This window comes from Scyliorhinus torazame, chromosome 9 (assembly GCF_047496885.1).
Source record: "Scyliorhinus torazame isolate Kashiwa2021f chromosome 9, sScyTor2.1, whole genome shotgun sequence".
NCBI lineage: Eukaryota > Metazoa > Chordata > Chondrichthyes > Carcharhiniformes > Scyliorhinidae > Scyliorhinus > Scyliorhinus torazame.
In genome coordinates this window covers 27,527,891-27,548,555 of record NC_092715.1, presented here as the reverse complement: position 1 = coordinate 27,548,555, position 20,665 = coordinate 27,527,891, and the positions used below count along the sequence as shown (strand labels likewise).

Sequence of the window (20,665 nt, the reverse complement as noted above, 5' to 3'; positions counted from 1 at the left end):
GAGCCACAAAATCCTGGCCTTGGGATCTGCTTGGTCTTAAACTGTCCTAAGCTTAATGTCTTCAACTTCTACGCATCTGAGTAGATGCAGAAACATGGGCCGGGATTCTCCAAAAACGCGGCCAAGTCTTGACGCCGGCGCAAACACCGGAGTGTTTCACGCCGGTGTCAACTGGCCTCTTGGCCCAGCGATTCCCTGGCCCACAGCGGGCCAGCACGGCGCTGGCGTGCTCCGCGCTGCTCCAGCTGCCGTATGGAGCCCTGCATTGCATGCATGTGGCAGCCGCTTTTGCGCCAGCGCCACGTGACATGGCGGAGCCACACAGCGGGCCGGCGCAGAAGAAGGTAGGACCCCCCCCAACCGATCGGTGACCCCCGATCGCGGGCCTGGTCGTTGTGGACCCCCCCCCCCCCCCGCGTCCCACCAGAACGGCCACCGCAGCTGCGATGCCGAGCTCCCGGCGGGTGGAACCATACGTGAACCATTCCGGTGGGAACTCGGCCGGCCGGTCCACTGCGGATAATCGCCGCGGGGGCCTCTTTCAACGGGCCCCGACCGCGCGCGATTGGCGCCGATTCTACAGTCGCCGGAGGTTCGTGTCCCGGCGTCTGACCCGATCGTGGTTCAGAGGCCCCATTCTCTGGCCCTGCACCAAGCGCGATTTTGGAGCGCAGGCTCGGAGAATCCCTGCCATGATGATTGGAGCTGGAAAATTGGGCTAGTCTTATAAGCCAGATCGACTGACCTGCCATGTTCTATAGTATTTTAAATTTCAGATTCTGCATCTAAATACCAGAATAACAGTATCCACATATTAAAGGGTGAGAACAAGATTGGGAAGCTGGAAATTCCAGACCGTGTGGCTGATGACATTGCCTCTGGTGGTGAGATGAAGAAGGTTCAGGTGTGCAATGGGGGAGGGGAGTTGGAGTTGCAAAAAGTAAGAATTATGGAAGAGTGAAGCCAATAGTCACAAGGATTTAGACACGAGCATGAGAATTTTAGATTTAAATCATTGGTGGAACATATTGAATGATGATCAGTAATTCTCCTGCATGGTCACCGTATGGAGCAAAAACATGGCAGTGTCTTTCACGTTTGGTACTGTCAGCAAGAAAGGGCTGAAAATGCAGAGAACCTTGGTGCTCATGGTTTCGAGAGGGATAGGAACAGTTTGCAAAGAGATATTGATAGGTTAAGTAAGTGGGAAAAAGTTGGCAAATGGAGTATAATGTGAGAAAATGTGAACATTTTGGAAGGGAGAACAAATGAACAGTATTATTTAAATGGAGAGAAACTGCATAAAGCTGCAACACAAAGGGACTTGGGGGGACTTGTGCACGAAACACAAAAAGCGAGCACACCGGTGCAGCAGGTAATCAGGAAGGAGAATGAAATGTTGGCTCTTATTTCAAGGGGTTTGGAGTATAAGAGTCGGGAAATCTTACTACAGCCACACGAGGTACTGGGTGAGACCACATCTGGAGCACTGTGAGCAGTTTTGGTCCCCTTATTTGAGGAAAGATATTATTTCATTGGAGGCGGTTCAGAGAAGGTTCATTAGGATGATCCCTGGTATGGAGGGATTGTCTTATAAGCATAGGTTAAACAGGTTGGAACTTTACTCATTGGAATTTAGAAGAATGAGAGGTGATCTCATTGAAACATAGAGTATTCTTAAGGGGCTTGACAGGGTAAATGCTGAGAGGATGTTTCCCCCTCATGGAGAGTGTAAGACCAGAGGGCATAGTCTCAGAATAAAGGGGAGCGAATTAAAGGCCGATTCAAAGAGGAATTTCTTCTCTGCGGGTTGTGAATCTTTGGAACTTCTTGCCACAGAGAGCTGTGGGGCAGAGTCCCTGTGTATATTTAAGGCTGAGATGGATAGATTCTTGATCAGTAAGGGAATCAAGGGTTATGGGAAAGAGCAGGAAAGTGGACGTGAGGAATGTTGGAGCAGCCATGGTCCTATTGAATGGCAGAGCAAGCTCGAGGCAAAACGGCCTACTCATGCTCCTTTTTCTTCTGCTAAGTAATAAGATGCTCCAGTAATTTCAGGACTGTAACTTCATTGTAGGATAATGTTTGCTGCATTGCCTTATTTCCATTGGAGATTGATTTCTGAATTGCCCTCATCTCTGAGGCTGCTTCGTTCTGTACGGTTGTTCAGAACAACTCACAATGCACTGGAACCATGAGCATGCATAAAGCACACCTAATACTGAAAGCTATCTATGAGATGAAATCCATTCAACATTAGAATCATAGAATTGTAACAGCACAGAAGGACATTATTCCATCATGCCTCTTTGAAGGCGCAATTTACCTTGTGCCACCTCTGACTTCTTGCACTTACTTTTCGGATAATCAAATCCCCTCGGAATGCTTCGAGTTGGACCTGCTTCCACCACGCACTCTGTGGGGTGCGTGCTGCTTTTAATTTGGACTTTAGTTTGCAGAAAGATCTGTTCTTAGTGCAGTTTTTAATTGTGGTCATAATTTATTTAATCATTTTATGGTTAAGAATGATGAGTTTTCTGGGGAAAAACTGAATTTCTTTTGCAAAATGGCTTTATTTGAATCTTTTTTTATAGGCTCAAGCAAATGCACGAGCTGCAGTGCTTAAAGAACAACTTGAGAAAAAGAGAAGAGAGGCTTATGAAAGAGAAAGGAAGGCCTGGGAAGAGCACGTAAGCACTTTATTGTCCCAGTTCAAGTACTAAGCCATGTAAATTTAATCCTTGCTAATAGATTTATGCTTGAAGCCAGACTCTCTCTCAATGTTAAACAATAGAATGTGGAAATGTTCTGATTAATTTGGATATTAATCTAATAAACGCTTAGTAATTGTCCAATTGATGCATTCTGGCAATGCTCGTTAAATTTTAAAAAGAAATTGAGTCCAGGATGTTGTATTGCAGATAGTTAGGTGGTGAAGGTCAGAATTGGAGCCAATCTTTGTGCACTTCTATTTACAAAAGAACAAAAAACAAAGAAATGTACAGCACAGGAACAGGCCCTTCGGCCCTCCAAGCCCGTGCCGACCATACTGCCCGACTAAACTACAATCTTCTATACTTCCTGGGTCCGTATCCTTCTATTCCCATCCTATTCATGTATTTGTCAAGATGCCCCTTAAATGTCACTATCGTCCCTGCTTCCACCACCTCCTCCGGTAGTGAGTTCCAGGCACCCACTACCCTCTGCGTAAAAAACTTGCCTCGTACATCTACTCTAAACTTTGCCCCTCTCACCTTAAACCTATGCCCCCTAGTAATTGACCCCTCTACCCTGGGGAAAAGCCTCTGACTATCCACTCTGTCTATGCCCCTCATAATTTTGTATACCTCTATCAGGTCGCCCCTCAACCTCCTTCGTTCCAGTGAGAACAAACCGAGTTTATTCAATCGCTCCTCATAGCTTATGCCCTCCATACCAGGCAACATTCTGGTAAATCTCCTCTGCACCCTCTCTAAAGCCTCCACATCCTTCTGGTAGTGTGGCGACCAGAATTGAACACTATACTCCAAGTGTGGCCTAACTAAGGTTCTATACAGCTGCAACATGACTTGCCAATTCTTATACTCAATGCCCCGGCCAATGAAGGCAAGCATGCCGTATGCCTTCTTGACTACCTTCTCCACCTGTGTTGCCCCTTTCAATGACCTGTGGACCTGTACTCCTAGATCTCTTTGACTTTCAATACTCTTGAGGGTTCTACCATTCACTGTATATTCCCTACCTGCATTAGCCCTTCCAAAATGCATTACCTCACATTTGTCCGGATTAAACTCCATCTGCCATCTCTCTGCCCAAGTCTCCAGACAATCTAAATCCTGCTGTATCCTCAGACAGTCCTCATCGCTATCCGCAATTCCACCAACCTTTGTGTCGTCTGCAAACTTACTAATCAGACCAGTTACATTTTCCTCCAAATCATTTATATATATATATATTACAAAGAACAAAGGTCCCAGCACTGATCCCTGTGGAACACCACTGGTCACAGCCCTCCATGCTTACAGAGAGAAACATTGCAAATGGGCACCTCCTAAGACAACAACCACAGTTTCTGTTCCTTTTTTTTTTCTCCTGTACCAAAACCCTGGTGTCTCTCCGAGATCTGCTCTTGGCCCTCTCCTATTTCTCTCTATACTCTGCTCCTTGATTATATCATCCAAAGACAAAGCGCTACTTTACACAAGGAGCTGAATGATACTCAACTCTAATTCACCACCACCTCTCTTGACTCCTCTACTGTTGAAAAATTATCAGATTACTTATCCGATATGTGCTTATCCGATATGTGCTGTTGGATGAGCAGAAATTTTCTCCAATTAAATATTAGAAAGCCTAAAGCCATTGTTTTCAGTCCCCGCTCCAAATTCCGTTCCCTAGCTACCGACCCTATCCCTCTTCCCTGGCAATCGTCTAAGATTAAGCCAGTCTGTTCGCAACTTTGGTGTCACATTTGGTTCCAAGTTGAGCTTCCAACTTCACATTTAAGCCATCACTAATACCTCCTTTTTCCATCTCTGTAACTTCACCTATCGGCTGAAACAGTCATCCATGCCTCCTTTACCTCTAGCACTCCTGGCTAGTTTTCTACATTTTGCTGTCGGTATATTTGAAGTCATTCACAAATCTGTTTCCCATGTCTCAGCACTAAGTCCCTATGCTCACTGACCCAACATTGGTTCCTGGTTATATAAATTGATTTTACAATTCTCATAATTGTTTTTAAATCTATATATAATTCTACATTTTCTGCGTATGTCCCTCCCTATTTCTCAATCTCCTCCAGTCCCAAAACCTGCCAGGATATCTGTGCTCCAATAATCTTGGCCTCCTGCACATCCCCAATTTTGTTTGCAGCTATACCATTTGTGGCCACATAAAGATGCCTAGATCCCAACCTCTGGAATTTCCTCCCTATACCTCTCTGTCTTTCTATCTTGTTTTCATTCTTTTAAGTCACTCCTTGAAACCTTCCTCTTTGACCAAGCTTTTCATCATGTAGTATCTCCTTATGTGGTTTGGTGTCGTTCTGTCATGCTCCTGTGCAACATCTGTAATGCTCCTGTGAAACACCTTGGGACACTTCATTCAACTAAAGGCACTACACAAGTACAAGTTCCGACTGCGCTGTAATGTTCTATATATGTTCTATATATATGTTCTATATATGATACAAGTTCACTACCTGCGTACATTAAAATGCAATTAAGAGCAATAGCTGGCAGCGAACAAATACCAAGCCTTGGGGACTGGAAAAGTGGATGAGGTTTTGTGTGGATTTATGGGGGCACGGATACATTCACAAGGTTGAAAAGTAGGTCAGTGTTTGTGGACCAGAAAATGTAATCATGTGAACCAGCCAGTCTTGTCCCCAAGGGGCCGAGACAATGCAGAGGTTTGAAGGCAAGGCCAGGAATCTTGTGATTCTCTGGGATTCCAGAATTAGTTGATGGGGACAGCGCAGGGATGGCCTTAGGTTTAGTATATAGCATGCAACTTTATGGATGATTTGTCATTGAAGATGGATTGGAAAGGAGATCGTTGGAGAGGTCCTGCTGGGAGGTGATGTAAATTAGGGTTTGAGTGGTCGCAGGTGAAAGATCTGAATGGAGGTGAGCAATATTGCTAAGGTGAAAGAAAGCTGGATTGAATGTGGAGATGACAGCTGAGCTATGGCCGTTGTATGTTGATTTCCAGCTTAAACTGAGACGGGACATGGCGTTGAGGCCAAAGAAGTTTGTGAGAGTTGAAAAGGGTAATTTCAGTTTTGCTGCTAAGTGGAAGAACGTTTTGGCTTGTTCAGGGCATGGTATCAGCTAGGCAGTTGAAGACTTGGTTGAAGAAGAGGTTGATGAAGGAGAGGGCATAAAGCAAGGTAGATCCCAGAGTTGTCAATTGTTGAAGCCAACTGCATGTGTGTAGCAACAGCTATAATAACTGCACCTATTTTAATGGTGAGATCTGGCAAATTGAGTATAATGTGGGAAAATGTGAATTTGTCCAATTTGGCAGGAAGGATATAATAGAAGCATATTGGCTAAATTTCAGAGGGTGTCCTCGTGGATGAAATACTAAAAGGCTAGTATGCAGTTATAGCAAGTCATTAGGAAAGCTGATAGAATGTTATTGTTTATTGTGAGGGGAATTGAATCCAGACGTGCAGAGATTGTGCTTCAGTTATACAGGGTATTGATGAGACCACATCTGGAGTGCTGTGCACAGTATTGGTCTCCTTATTTAAGTAAAAATGTAAATTTATTGGAAGCAGTGCAGAGAAGGTTCACCAGATTAATACCTGGACTGGGAGAGTTTTCTTGGGGGTGGGGGGGGGAGGTGGAAAGGTTAGGCAGGCTAGGCTTGTATCCACTGGAGTATCCACTGGAGTTTAGAAGAGTAAGAGGCAACTTAATTAAAATGTATAACATGCTTCAGGGTCTTGACAGGGTGGATGTGGAGAGGATGTTTTTTCAATCCAGAACTCTGGGTCACTGTTTAAAAATAAGAGGCCACCCAGTTAAGACCGAGATGGGGAGAATTTATTTCTCTGAGGATCATGAGTCTTTATTAATCTCTTCCTCAAAAGGCAGTAGAAGCAGAGTCTTTGAATATCTTTAAGGCAGAGGTAGATTCTTGCTAAGTAAGGGGGTGAAAGGTTATCGGGGTAGATCAGAATGTGGAGTTTAGGTTATAATCAGATCAGCCATGAATCATGGAACAGGCTCAAGGAGCCGAGTGGCCTACTCTTAATTTATATGTTCAAAACTAGGGGACCCAGATTAAGAATAAGAGGTCTCTCTTTTAAATCTGAGATGAGGAGAAATATTTCCTCTAAAGGTCATTGGTATATGGAATTATCTTCCCCATGAAGCAGTGGAGGCTGTATTATTTATTCTTTTTAAAGGTTGAGTTGGATAGATTTTTGATAGACAAGCAGTCAAGGGTTTAGGGGCGTATAGGAAAGTTGAGACGGCAACCAGATCAGCCATGATCTTATCAAATGACGAGCAGGTTCAAAGGGCCGCACGGCTTACTTCTGATCAAGTCCTATGTTTCCATTTTCCAGTGTATAAAGAAGGAAAGGCAACAGTTTGGCTTAATTGTTTGATGTAATTATTTGGTTTGCATGTTTAATTACAATCCAAATTATTTTGTGTTACCTGTAGGCAGTTTGTCATTGTTGTCGGTTGAGGAATGCACTGCCTGGAATGGGTTGTTGAAACAGATTTAATAGTAACTTTCAAAAGGAAATGAATCTATACTTGAAGGGGAAACGTTGCAGGAGTATGGACAATAAACAAGAGAGTAGCATTAATTGGGTAGCTCATTTCAAGTGGCCTCCTATATCGCTGTATATGTCTATGGTTACATGTGAAAGTTACATGTGAAAGTAACATGTCCACTGTCAAATCTTGTTCAGCTTGCAGCAAAAGGTTTTAAGCAGATGTTTGCGGCTACTCCTATGGCATCCGCTGCATCCTCATCCTCTTTCCCAGGACGACAAGCATCAGCCACATCTTCCAAACCCCAGTCACCAGCCAAGTCCAGCACGCCTGCCATTTCGATGACCGCTGCACTGAAAGACGTAGGCATTGTAAGTGCATCTAGAAGTTTTTATTTTACTTCCTTTCAAAGCAGCTGGTCTACACTTTTCAAAGGTGGACCTGCATATGCAATGGAATTGTGCCAGTGTTTTTTTTTTCACATGGCAAAGTTTTCCACTTCCTTAATGCCCCTTGCATGGTGAAGAGAGTATGCTTCACGTGAGGCACTGTGCCTTGTCTAGTTGTAAAGGGTGATTTGATCAGTTTTAAAGGTACTAAGGTTAGAGGACTTAAGTACAGGAGAGCGGGTGTCTTACTGCAGCTGTACAGGGCCTTGTTGAGACCACTGGTGTATTGTGTGCAGTTTTGGTAAACGCGCCATAGTGGGAGTGCAACAAAAGTTCACCAGACTGATTCCTGGGAATGTCATAGGAAGAGCGTTTGGGTCGATCAGGCATTATTCACTGGCGTATATAAGAATGCGAGGGGCCCTAATTGACGAGTATAAAATTCTGACCAGGTTGGGCAGACTGGATGCGGAGGTGTTGTTCCTCTCTGGCTTGGGGGTCTAGAGCAAGGGGCTATGGTCTCAGGATGCAGGTTAGGTCATTTAGGACTGAGATGAGGAGAGTTTTCTTCACTCAGAGGATGGTGAACCTGTGGCATTCTCTACCACAGAAGCCAAATCCCTGAATATATTTAAGAAGGAAATAGATTTCTAAGCTCTCGAGGCGTCAAGGGGTATGGGCAGAGTGCGCGAGTATGGTGTTGAGATAGAAGATCAGCCATGATCACATTGAATGGCAGAGTAGACTCAAGTGGCAAATTACCTACTCCTGCTCCTATTGTGTATGTAACTGATCATTTCTCGCTGTGAGATCTTGGTTTCGGACAATGCTCGGCACAACATTGAGGGCCAAAGGGCCTGTTCTGTGCTGTACGGTTCTATGTTCTATGTAGCCTATTTCCGCTCGTGGGAATCTAGAACTAGGTGACATAGCCTAAAAATTAAGAGCCAGATCTTTCAGAAGTCAAGTTATAAAATGACTCGACACAGAAAGGGTGCTGGATGTTCCAAACTCACAGTTATGTTGTGTCAAGTTATTGATTTCAAAACTATTATGAGACAATAATAATAATCGCTTATTGTCACAAGTCGGCTTCAATGAAGTTACTGTGAAAAGCCCCCAGTCGCCACATTCCGGTACGGGAATTGAACCTGTGCTGCTGGCCTTGTTCTGCATTACAAGCCAGCTGTTTAGCTCACTGTGCTAACCCAGCCCCCAAATGCCAGTATATGGCATTCAGTTGGAACAGGCTCAATGGGCTGAATGGTCCACTGCTATTTCTTATGAACTGTGATCTCAGTGAATGGTGGGCCCGGCTTGTGCTGCTAAATCTCCTGTTCCTGTGTTCCTAAGGAGCACTCCAGTGGTGAGGGTCCATCGTCTTTTTAACCCAAGAGTAGTCCCGGCTGAGCTTGACATAGGAACGTGGGAATTAGGAGCAGAAGTAGGCAATTCAGCCTTTCGATACTGGTCTGCCATTCAATCAGATCATGGCTGGTCTCTCCCTGGTCTCAAATCCACCTCCCTACCTGTTCCCCATATCTCATTTATCTGTTTTTTTAAATCAGAAATATTGCTATCCCCTTCTTGAATTCATTGAATGACTCAGATTCCACCGCACTATGGGGCGGCGAGTTCCACAAATTTACTCTGCGAGTAAATTCCACCTCATTTCAATTCTAAATCTACCACCTCTCAACCTATATCTGTGACTCTCATCTTCATACCTTCGAATACAAATTCTGGTTAGTGGTTAGCACTGTTGCTTCACAGCTCCAGGGTCCCAGGTTCCATTCCCAGCTTGGGTCACTGTCTGTGCGGAGTCTGCACGTTTGCCCCCGTGTGCTGGGTTTCTTCCGGGTGCTCCGGTTTCCTCCCACAGTCCAAAGATGTGCAGATTAGGTGGATTGGCCATGCTAAATTTCCCCTTAGTGTCCAAAATAAAAGGTTCGGTGGGGTTACTGGGTTACAGAAATGGGGTGGAGGTGTGGGCTTAAGTGGGGTGAATGGCCTCCTTCTGTACTGTAAATTCCCTGGAATACATCTGGAATAAAAATGCCAACTAATTCTTTGATATAAAAACAGAAGCTGCTGTAACCCTACAAAGATCATGTCAACACCCAAAAGTAGAAAAGGCCAATCATGATTGGGCTGTAGAGCTAAGAAGAACTATAGTTTTGATATAGGGTATCACCCAAACCCATCCATCTTCTCTCTCCTTTCTCTGGTTGGCCAGCTCTGCTTTTTCCACCTTCTGTCAGATCTCGTTGGATGAACTGCAATGTGAATGTGAAACACAATTAGTCCACTTTTCTTTCAGAAAGAAAACTGGTTGTCCTTGCCTGTTCTGAACTATATGTGGCTCCAGTACCCTGCAGCACCTTGGTTGACTCTTTTGCAGCTTTCTGAAATGGCCTCGCAAGCTGCTGGGTTTTATAAGGGCACCTGGGGATGGGCAGAAAATTCTGCCCTTGACAGTGACACCCACATTCCAAGAATAGACGAAGGGGGGAACAAAAAGGTCACGAATAATAATACTTCATTCTTTTTCTGATGTCAGGAAGGAGAGTCACAAACAGACAAGGAAATATCTGAGGGAATGAGGAAGCCCAGTGTTTCCATTATTCAGGTGAGAGCTCGACTGATGCGTAAACTCTTAACTTTAAATAGAATCTATCTAACTTTTGATTAAAGACTAATTAACTGTTCCATTTGACACATTTCTGGAGCAAATATTTGTGATTGTCCACATTCAGAGAACATCATGTTCAATGTTGCCTCCTTTTTTAAAATGGAAGCTATATGAATATTTGAAACAATATTGTGAAAACAGGGATATCGACTAATCAGATAGCTTTTTCAAAGAGCTAGCGCTAGCACAGCAGGCTGAACGGGCCTGTTTCTATGCTTGATAATTCAGTGAAAGTAAGATGCAGAGCTTGTGGGCAAAACCATGGGACGGAGATTAGCTTTTTTGGCTGCCATCGTGTAGAAGTAGCGCAGTATTCACAGGCCAAAATGTATGCTTCATGTGCTTTTAAAATGTTCTGAATGAATTTCCTAACTCATCCTTTGTGCACAACTAAATTTAATTAAGAAACATAACGAACCGATGGTATCTCTCTCTTCAGACCTGTTCAAAAATAAAGTTCAAATTGTTTTATTTCAAATCTGATCATTTTTGTGTTAACCATAATGCCTCCTTTATATTGCTAGATCAGCTAAATAATTTATGTTCCGGTAATGTGCACTCCTACATTTGTACAGCCATAAAAGTTGCAGCTCTTTAAGACTCGGAAGCAGGCTGACTTTATTGCGATATGAATAATCAGATGTGGGGAGGGTACAGAGTGGAGGGAAAGAAATGGTGTGCTGAACCAAGATTCCTACCAAATACCCCATGATCAATTATCATTTGACAAAATTATGGGGTACTTTAGCCAGTTCAAGCATTTAGTACTTTTTATGTAGTTGAATTTTCAAATTGCCCAAATTGAAGATTAAACAGCCAGGATCATTGACACATTTAGTGCTTTTTGTCCATTAAACAGAACTAATTTTGTAAACTGAAAAGCAGAACTCACTTTTTTTGAGCCAGTATTCATCACTTGGCTGCATACACAATGCAGGGCTGACTCTTCGTGATGCTGCAGATATTCTGGGCTGAATTCTCCACTTTGCGATGTCGGAAACGCAAATCACGATTGGGTGGAGAATCGCAGGGGAATCAAAAATCGAGGTTTGTGCCCGGCACCAATTCCGACGCCACATTCCGGTCCCTCGCTGGCGGTGATATCGGTGTTTGAACCCCGTGCTGGCGGATCCATGCAAAACCATCATTACATCCATTAGTACAAGTATTGACAAGTGGAGCTTGGCTGCCACGGCTGCGGAGGGGGAGCGGGAGACTAAAAAAACCCTGAGAAACCTTCAAATTGTCGGGCTTGTTGGAGGATGGCTGCCTGGGCTGGGGGCAGTAGCGGGGTGCGACATGGTGCCAAGTCCGTGGACTCTGGTTTAAATATCTGAGCTGGCAATCTCCTTGTGACTTTGTCCGCTTAATCGGGGTTGAATCAAGTGAAACGGTGTTATATATGGCAAATTTATAAGCATGTGAGAGACATGCTGGAGTGTCCGTCATCTTTTGTGCTTGTTCCTTCCCTCGAAGATGTCCGCATAAACGTACCAATAAATGGATTGGTATAGTCAAAAAGGGTGGGTAATGGATGAGCACGTTTCTGTTGAATGTGCCTGTTCAAAATGGCGTCATCACATTGCACTTAAAGCATCAGGCACATAGGCACCGCACCCACAGTCACATGAATCCAACACCTCTGAAAAACCACCATGTCCAGAATATTCTCAGTGCATTGCCCCATAAACAGCCTTCATGAAAACTCCAGGTCACAAATTATAATGTAAAGTACGATGGACCAACATCTTATTGCTCTATTATTGTTAACGTAAAACAGTGAATTGTATTCTCTCTACGCTTGCATTGTTTTAAGAAGAACTCTTTGAGAATTGCCTTTCCTCTGCATTTCTGAACATGTAGCTAAATTGTGATTTAGGATTGAATATAGTTAGATTTTTGTACATATTTCATCTTTTCTTTTCCAGAAGGAGAAGCAAGACATTTTGCGTAGGTTAAATCAACATTTTAAATCTCAGGAAAACCACGATTCGGATACTGCGTCACACGAGGAAAGTGCTGAAACACCTAAAAACGATCACCCAAAACCCAAAGAGCAGCCTGAGGATGGACCTCGCTCTGCAGGAGAAAGAAAAAAGTGGGAAGCAGAACCTCCACCTGTAATTCCTCTTGCACAGCTCACACTTGAAGAAACCTGCTCAGGGATAAAGGGTGAGAAGAAAGAGTTTGCAGCTTTGCTCCATTGTACATGTCAATGTGTGCGCCATTGTAAAGTGATACTTAATTTTATCCAGAATTTTATGTACTTTTTAAATGTAGAGGAAGGTGCACAGTGCACACTAAATTGAATAGTACCCAGTTAAAGCTACATCCTTGGTAATTTGGCTCAATATGGGACCTGGAAGTTATTGTTCTTCCCTTGACACAGATGGAGTGGATTGGTTTATTGTCATGTGTACTGAGGTACAGTGGAAAGTATTGTTCTGCGTGCAGCGCAAACATCATTCCGTACGTGAAAAGAAAATACATAATAGGGCAAACATAAAATATGCAATGTAAATACATATACACAGGCATTGGGTGAAGCATACGGGGGTGTAGTACTAAGTAGAGCATGGTAGATGGCTTGCTGTAGTCAGAAAGGGTGGGTAATGGAGTTCACTGAACATTGACTGAAGGCACAGTTTGGGCAAACTTTCTCGGTGCTACTGAGGGTGGTGGGGTGGGTGTGGGGAGCGATGGCCTGATAGATCTTCAAAGGGATTTGATAGAATTAATGTGGAGATAATGTTTCCACCAGCAAAGGAATCCAAAAAACGAGGGACATTTTATAAAAAAAAAAGGTAGTCACTAATAGGTATCAATATGTGTAGAAGTTTGCACTGAGTGCTGAATTTGGTGCTTTTTGAGTGTGATAGTGAGAGTTTGGTGACCGAGGGAGTATAAGGCTTCATTTTTTATCTAAAGTTTAGTCTTTCTTTTATTTAGTTAATTAACTTAAAAGTTGCTGTTTGGTTTAGAAGAAGGTGAATTTTCAATCAGCTTTAAACAGGCTTCTACTACTAGGAGCTTGTTAATTAGTTAATTGGATTAGGCCAGTTTTTCAGAGGCTAGATTCACAGTATAAAAGTGATCCCCTACAGTGCAGACTTTGTTTGCACTGAGTGCTGAATTTGGTGCTTTTTGAGTGCGATAGTGAGAGTTTGGTGACCGAGGGAGTGCTGAATTTGGTGCTTTTTGAGTGCGATAGTGAGAGTTTGGTGACCGAGGGAGTTAGGTGAGGAGGGAGTAAGGTGCTCCTTTCATTTTGTTTCCGACATTTCCGCAAAGAGTGCGAAGAGAGCCAGGGGTTTACAGGAAGTGTAGCTGACTGGGAGCAGAGTCGGAGGGCGGAGATCTAGTTAGTCCACACAGCAGCTATATTCTGTAAGGTAAGAGGGGATGGAGGCTAGGCCAGTTACATGCTCCTCCTGTAGGATGTGGGTGGTGAGGGATACCACCGGTGTCCCCACTGACTATACCTGCGGGAAGTGCACCCAACTTCAGCTCCTCAAAGACCGTGTTAGGGAACTGGAGCTGAAGCTGGATGAACTTCGGATCATCCGGGAGGCAGAGGGGGTGATTGAGAAGAGTTACAGGGAGGTAACCACACCCAAGGTACAGGACAAGAATAGCTGGGTTACAGTCGGGGAAAAAAACAAACAGGCAGACAGTGCAGGGATCCCTCGTGGCCGTTCCCCTTCAAAACAAGTATACCGTTTTGGATGCTGTTGGGGGGGATGACCTACCGGGGGAAGGCCCTAGCGGCCAGGTCTCTGGCACTGAGTCTGGCTCTGGGGCTCAGAAGGGAAGGGGGGAGAATAGAAAAGCAATAGTTGTAGGAGATTCAATGGTTAGGGGAATAGATAGGAGATTCTGTGGTCGCGAGCGAGACTCCCGGAAGCTATGTTGCCTCCCGGGTGCCAGGGCCAGGGATGTCTCGGATTGTGTTTTCAGGATCCTTCAGGGGGAGGGGGAGCAGCCAGAAGTCGTGGTGCACATTGGTACCAACGACATAGGTAGGAAAAGGGGTGTGGAGGTAATAAACAAGTTTAGGGAGTTAGGCTGGAAGTTGAAAGCCAGGACAGACAGTTGTCATCTCTGGTTTGTTGCCGGTGCCACGTGATAGCGAGGCTAGGAATAGGGAGAGAGTGCAGCTGAACACGTGGCTGCAGGAATGGTGTAGGAGGGAGGGCTTCAGGTATTTGGATAATTGGAGCGCATTCTGGGGAAGGTGGGACCTGTACAAGCAGGACGGGTTGCATCTGAACCAGAGGGGCACCAATATCCTGGGAGGGAGGTTTGCTAGTACTCTTCGGGAGGGTTTAAACTAATTTGGCAGGGGAATGGGAACCGGATTTGTAGTCCAGCAACTAAGGTAGCCGATATTCAGGACGCCAAAGCATGTAATGAGGCAGTGGGGAAGGGAACACTGACAAAGGAGAGTATTTGCAGGCACGGAGATGGGTTGAAGTGTGTATACTTCAACGCAAGAAGCATCAGGAATAAGGTGGGTTAACTTAAGGCATGGATCGGTACTTGGGACTACGATGTGGTGGCCATCACTGAAACTTGGATAGAAGAGGGGCAGAAATGGTTGTTGGAGGTCCCTGGTTATAGATGTTTCAATAAGATTAGGGAGGGTGGTAAAAGAGGTGGGGGGTGGCATTATTAATTAGAGATAGTATAACAGCTGCAGAAAGGCATTTTGAGGAGTATCACCCTATTGAGGTAGTATGGGTTGAAGTCAGAAATAGGAAAGGAGCAGTCACCTTGTTAGGAGTTTTCTATAGGCCCCCCAATAGTAGCAGAGATGTGGAGGAACAGATTGGGAAACAGATTTTAGAAAGGTGCAGAAGTCATAGGGTAGTAGTCATGGGCGACTTTAACTTCCCAAATATTGAGTGGAAACTCTTTCGATCAAATAGTTTGGATGGGGTGGTGTTTGTGCAGTGTGTCCAGGAAGCTTTTCTAACACAGTATGTAGATTGTCCAACCAGAGGAGGGGCAATATTGGATTTAGTACTGGGTAATGAACCAGGGCAAGTGATAGATTTGTTAGTGGGGGAGCATTTTGGAGATAGTGACCACAATTCTGTGACTTTCACTTTAGTAATGGAGAGGGATAGGTACGTGCAACAGGGCAAGGTTTACAATTGGGGGAAGGGTAAATACGATGTTGTCAGACAAGAATTGAAGTGCATAAGTTGGGAACATAGGCTGGCAGGGAAGGACACAAGTGAAATGTGGAACTTGTTCAAGGAACAGGTGCTACGTGTCCTTGATATGTATGTCCCTGTCAGGCAGGGAAGAGATGGTCGAGTGAGGGAACCATGGTTGACAAGAGAGGTTGAATGTCTTGTTAAGAGGAAAAAGGTGACTTATGTAAGGCTGAGGAAACAAGGTTCAGACAGGGCATTGGAGGGATACAAGATAGCCAGGAGGGAACTGAAGAAAGGGATTAGGAGAGCTAAGAGAGGGCATGAACAATCTTTGGCGGGTAGGATCAAGGAAAACCCCAAGGCCTTTTACACATATGTGAGAAATATGAGAATGACTAGAGCGAGGGTAGGTCCGATCAAGGACAGTAGCGGGAGATTGTGTATTGAGTCTGAAGAGATAGGAGAGGTCTTGAATGAGTACTTTTCTTCTGTATTTACAAATGAGAGGGGCGATATTGTTGGAGAGGACAGTGTGAAACAGATTGGTAAGCTCGAGGAAATACTTGTTAGGAAGGAAGATGTGTTGGGCATTTTGAAAAACTTGAGGATAGACAAGTCCCCCGGGCCTGACAGGATATATCCAAGGATTCTATGGGAAGCAAGAGATGAAATTGCAGAGCCGTTGGCAATGATCTTTTCGTCCTCACTGTCAACAGGGGTGGTACCAGGGGATTGGAGAGTGGCGAATGTCGTGCCCCTGTTCAAAAAAGGAACTAGGGATAACCCTGGGAATTACAGGCCAGTTAGTCTTACTTCGGTGGTAGGCAAAGTAATGGAAAGGGTACTGAAGGATAGGATTTCTGAGCATCTGGAAAGACACTGCTTGATTAGGGATAGTCAGCACGGATTTGTGAGGGGTAGGTCTTGCCTTACAAATCTTATTGAATTCTTTGAGGAGGTGACCAAGCATGTGGATGAAGGTAAAGCAGTGGATGTAGTGTACATGGATTTTAGTAAGGCATTTGATAAAGTTCCCCATGGTAGGCTTCTGCACAAAGTAAGGAGGCATGGGATAGTGGGAAATTTGGCCAGTTGGTTAACGAACTGGCTAACCGATAGAAGTCAGAGAGTGGTGGTGGATGGCAAATATTCATCCTGGATCCCAGTTACCAGTGGTGTACCGCAGGGATCAGTTCTGGGTCCTCTGCTGTTTGTGATTTTCATTAATGACTTGGATGAGGGAGTTGAAGGGTGGGTCAGTAAATTTGCAGACGATACGAAGATTGGTGGAGTTGTGGATAGTAAGGAGGGCTGTTGTCGGCTGCAAAGAGACATAGATAGGATGCAGAGCTGGGCTGAGAAGTGGCAGATGGAGTTTAACCCTGAAAAGTATGAGGTTGTCCATTTTGGAAGGACAAATATGAATGCGGAATACAGGGTTAACGGTAGAGTTCTTGGCATTGTGGAGGAGCAGAGAGACCTTGGGGTCTATGTTCATACATCTTTGAAAGTTGCCACTCAAGTGGATAGAGCTGTGAAGAAGGCCTATGGTGTGCTCGCGTTCATTAATAGAGGGATTGAATTTAAGAGCCATGAGGTAATGATGCAGCTGTACAAAACTTTGGTAAGGCCACATTTGGAGTACTGTGTACAGTTCTGGTCGCCTCATTTTAGGAAGGATGTGGAAGCTCTGGAAAAGGTGCAAAGAAGATTTACCAGGATGTTGCCTGGAATGGAGAGTAGGTCTTACGAGGAAAGGTTGAGGGTGCTAGGCCTTTTCTCATTAGAGCGGAGAAGGATGAGGGGCGACTTGATAGAGGTTTAAAAGATGATCAGGGGAATAGATAGAGTAGACAGTCAGAGACTTTTTCCCCAGGTGGAACACACCATTACAAGGGGACATAAATTTAAGGTGAAAGGTGGAAGATATAGGAGGGATATCAGAGGTAGGTTCTTTACCCAGAGAGTAGTGGGGGCATGGAATGCACTGCCTGTGGAAGTAGTTGAGTCGGAAACATTAGGGACCTTCAAGCAGCTGTTGGATAGGTACATGGATTACGGTAAAATGATATAATGTAGATTTATTTGTTCTTAAGGGCAGCACGGTAGCATTGTGGATAGCACAATTGCTTCACAGATCCATGGTCCCAGGTTCGATTCCAGCTTGGGTCATTGTCTGGGCGGAGTCTGCACGTCCTCCCCGTGTCTGCGTGGGTTTCCTCCGGGTGCTCCGGTTTCCTCCCACAGTCCAAAGATGTGCGGGTTAGGTGAATTGGCCAATGATAAATTGCCCTTAATGTCCAAATTGCCCTTGGTGTTGGGTGGAGGCGTTGAGTTTGGGTAGGGTGCTCTTTCCAAGAGCTGGTGCAGACTCAAAGGGCCGAATGGCCTCCTTCTGCACTGTATATTCAATGATAATCTATGATTAATCTGGGACAAAGGTTCGGCACAACATCGTGGGCCGAAGGGCCTGTTCTGTGCTGTATTTTCTATGTTCTATGTTCTAAGTCACTCATAACACCAATAGGATATTCAGGAGAAGCTCCTTTACCCAGAGAGTGTTTCATATATTGAACTCTGTACACTAGGGAACAATTGAGGCAAATGATGCGGGTACATTTAAGGGGAAGCTAGATAAGTACATGAGAGAGAAAGCAATAGAAGGGTTTACTGTGGGTGAATTAGATAAGCTAGGAATGGGAGGAAGCTTGTGTTGAGGATAAAAAAACGGTTTCTGCACTTCAAATTCTCTGAAATTCTATGTCACATTCCCTTCTTCCCATAACATAGATATGTAGCACAACATGGTTAATAATATAGTCCATCACATCATTCAGTCCAAATATTATATGTGCTATGAACTACTGATTGTCCAGCCTTCTATCTTTCTGACTTTGAAATGTTCTATTTTTTTCTTTTAGTTTTAAGCTCTTGTGCTTTTTTTCCGCCCCGATTTACAACCCCCCTCTTCCTGTGCCATTGACTTTTTTGCTGTTGAAGGGCAACTTCAGATAGAATTCTCTGACAGCCGAGTTACTCTGTACATGCAGATAGACGCATTGAGCATTCACGAGAGCAACACAGTTAATGCTTACATTAACACTGCAATGAAGTTACAGTGAAAAGCCCCGAGTCACCACAATCCGGCGTCTGTTCGGATACATGGAGGGAGAATTCGGAATGTTGCATGTCTTTCGGGACTTGTGGGAGGAAGCCGGAGTGCCCCGGAGGAAGCCGAAGGAGACCCTCGCAGACTCGGGGGAACATGCTGACACTGCACAGACAGTGGCCCAAGCCAGGAATCAAACTTGGGACCCTGGCGCTGTGAAGCAACAGTGCTAACCACTATGCTACCGTTATAACTATGTAGAATTGCTGGTCAGCAGGATCATTGTTTCCTTGTCAGGGTTTTGAGAAGTGAGGGATGAAACTGGGTTTTGACTGATACTCGTTTATTGGTGGAGTAACAATAATAATCTTTATTAGTGTCACAAGTAGGCTTACATTAACATTGCAAGAAAGTTGCTATGAAAATCCCCTAGTCGCCACACTACGGTGCCTGTTCGGGCACATTGAGGGAGAATTCAGAATGTCTAATTTACCGAACGGCACGTCTTTCGTGACTTGTGAAAGGAAACCGGAGCACCCGGAGGAAGCCCACGCAGACACTGAGAACGTCACAGACAGTGACCAAGCCGGTAATCAACCCCGGGTCCCTGGTGCTGTGAAGCCACAGTGCTAACCACTGTGCTATCAAGTTTACTCGTGGGTTGGTGCAGGAACCTGTTTCATGAAAAGTTAGATGAAGGTGTGCAGCTTGGTTTTTGTGAAGATTAGCCAACTTGATGAAACTAAGATCAAACCAGCTCATTATCGGCGTATTATTTTTTTTAAAACAGCTCAGACTTCTGGAGAAGTTATCAAACTGTTTCTTAAAGATGAACCTCGCAAAGTGTGGGAGAAAGAACCGTCTGACACCGTTTTAAAAGCTTTAGGGGAGGCAGATCTACAACTTCAGACAGGAGTGATGTTGGATGCAACATCCGTTAAAAATGATGGTAAGTAACTGAAAAGTTAGCACATCATCTAAAGAAAGTCCATTTTAGTGAAATTTTCTCCAATTGTTTTTGGGAATAAATCTATTAAATCATTAACCTTGACGCATAAACACGTGCGATTTGTGCAGATTTAAAACCAGTCACACTGCTGACGTGGGTGTCAGGATGGAAATCCTCGAGGTTCAGTTTGCTTTTCACTTTCTCTTTTTACCCAGTGGAACACCCAATGGCCGAAACTGACCAGGCGCTCACACTGCTCATTGATGCTTCCAATGACACCATTTGTCAAAGATCACTTAATGAAAGCATTCAAAGTTCTGTCATTGCGACTGACCAGACTGACGCATCAGAAATTCAAAGAGCAGATCACTTGACAGTGGACGCTGTTCAGTCAAGTGAAAAATCTATTCATGTGTCAGAACTCGTAGTGCTTGATGACAAGATGGAAGGTAATTGTTTTTGTCGATGCTCTACATTTTTTTGTTCAATGTTACATGGACGCCGTATCACTAGCAGTTGAGATAACTACATCAGATGCATTTAATGATAAGCCAGATAGCATCAAGATTGGATTTGTTTTATTGTCATGTGTATCCAGGTACAGTGAAAAGTATTGTTCTGCGTACAGTCCAGACAGATCATTTCACACATTGAAAAAAACATAGGGCATACATACTTACAAACACAGTGTAAATACTTAGACACAGGCATCGGGTGGAGCATACTGGAGTGCAGTGCTACTCAGTAGAGAAGATGTGTGAAGAAATCAGTTCAGTCCATAAGGGAGTCATTCAGGATTCTGGTAATAGCTGGGAAGAAGCTGTTTTTGAACCTGTTAGTGCATGTTCTCAGACTTTTGTAACTCCTGCCCGATGACAAAGTTAGAAGAGTGTGTACCCCGGGTGGGAGAGGGGTCTTTGATTATGCTGCCCGCTTTCCCAAGGCAGCGGGAGGTAGACGGAGCCAATGGATGGGAGGCAGATTTGCGTGATGGACTGGGCTATGTTCACGATACGGACATAAGGGTTAGCTGTCGTCAGGTAGCGGCAGCTATGTGGTAACTGTCGTCTCACTTATAGAACATAGAACATAGAACAATACAGCGCAGTACAGGCCCTTCGGCCCA

General features: G+C 44.5%; 1 protein-coding gene across 1 annotated transcript in view; it reads left to right on the top strand.

The window, feature by feature from the left end:
* Positions 1-20,665, top strand: part of LOC140429131 (serine/threonine-protein kinase Nek1-like) — a 186,034-nt gene that overhangs the window by 117,939 nt on the left and 47,430 nt on the right. Inside the window, exons 22-27 of the mRNA XM_072515738.1 lie at positions 2,595-2,690; positions 7,436-7,609; positions 10,188-10,256; positions 12,248-12,491; positions 19,381-19,539; positions 19,755-19,988. Of these exons, the coding sequence (XP_072371839.1) occupies positions 2,595-2,690; positions 7,436-7,609; positions 10,188-10,256; positions 12,248-12,491; positions 19,381-19,539; positions 19,755-19,988 (976 nt within the window). The remainder of the gene's footprint in view (positions 1-2,594; positions 2,691-7,435; positions 7,610-10,187; positions 10,257-12,247; positions 12,492-19,380; positions 19,540-19,754; positions 19,989-20,665) is intronic.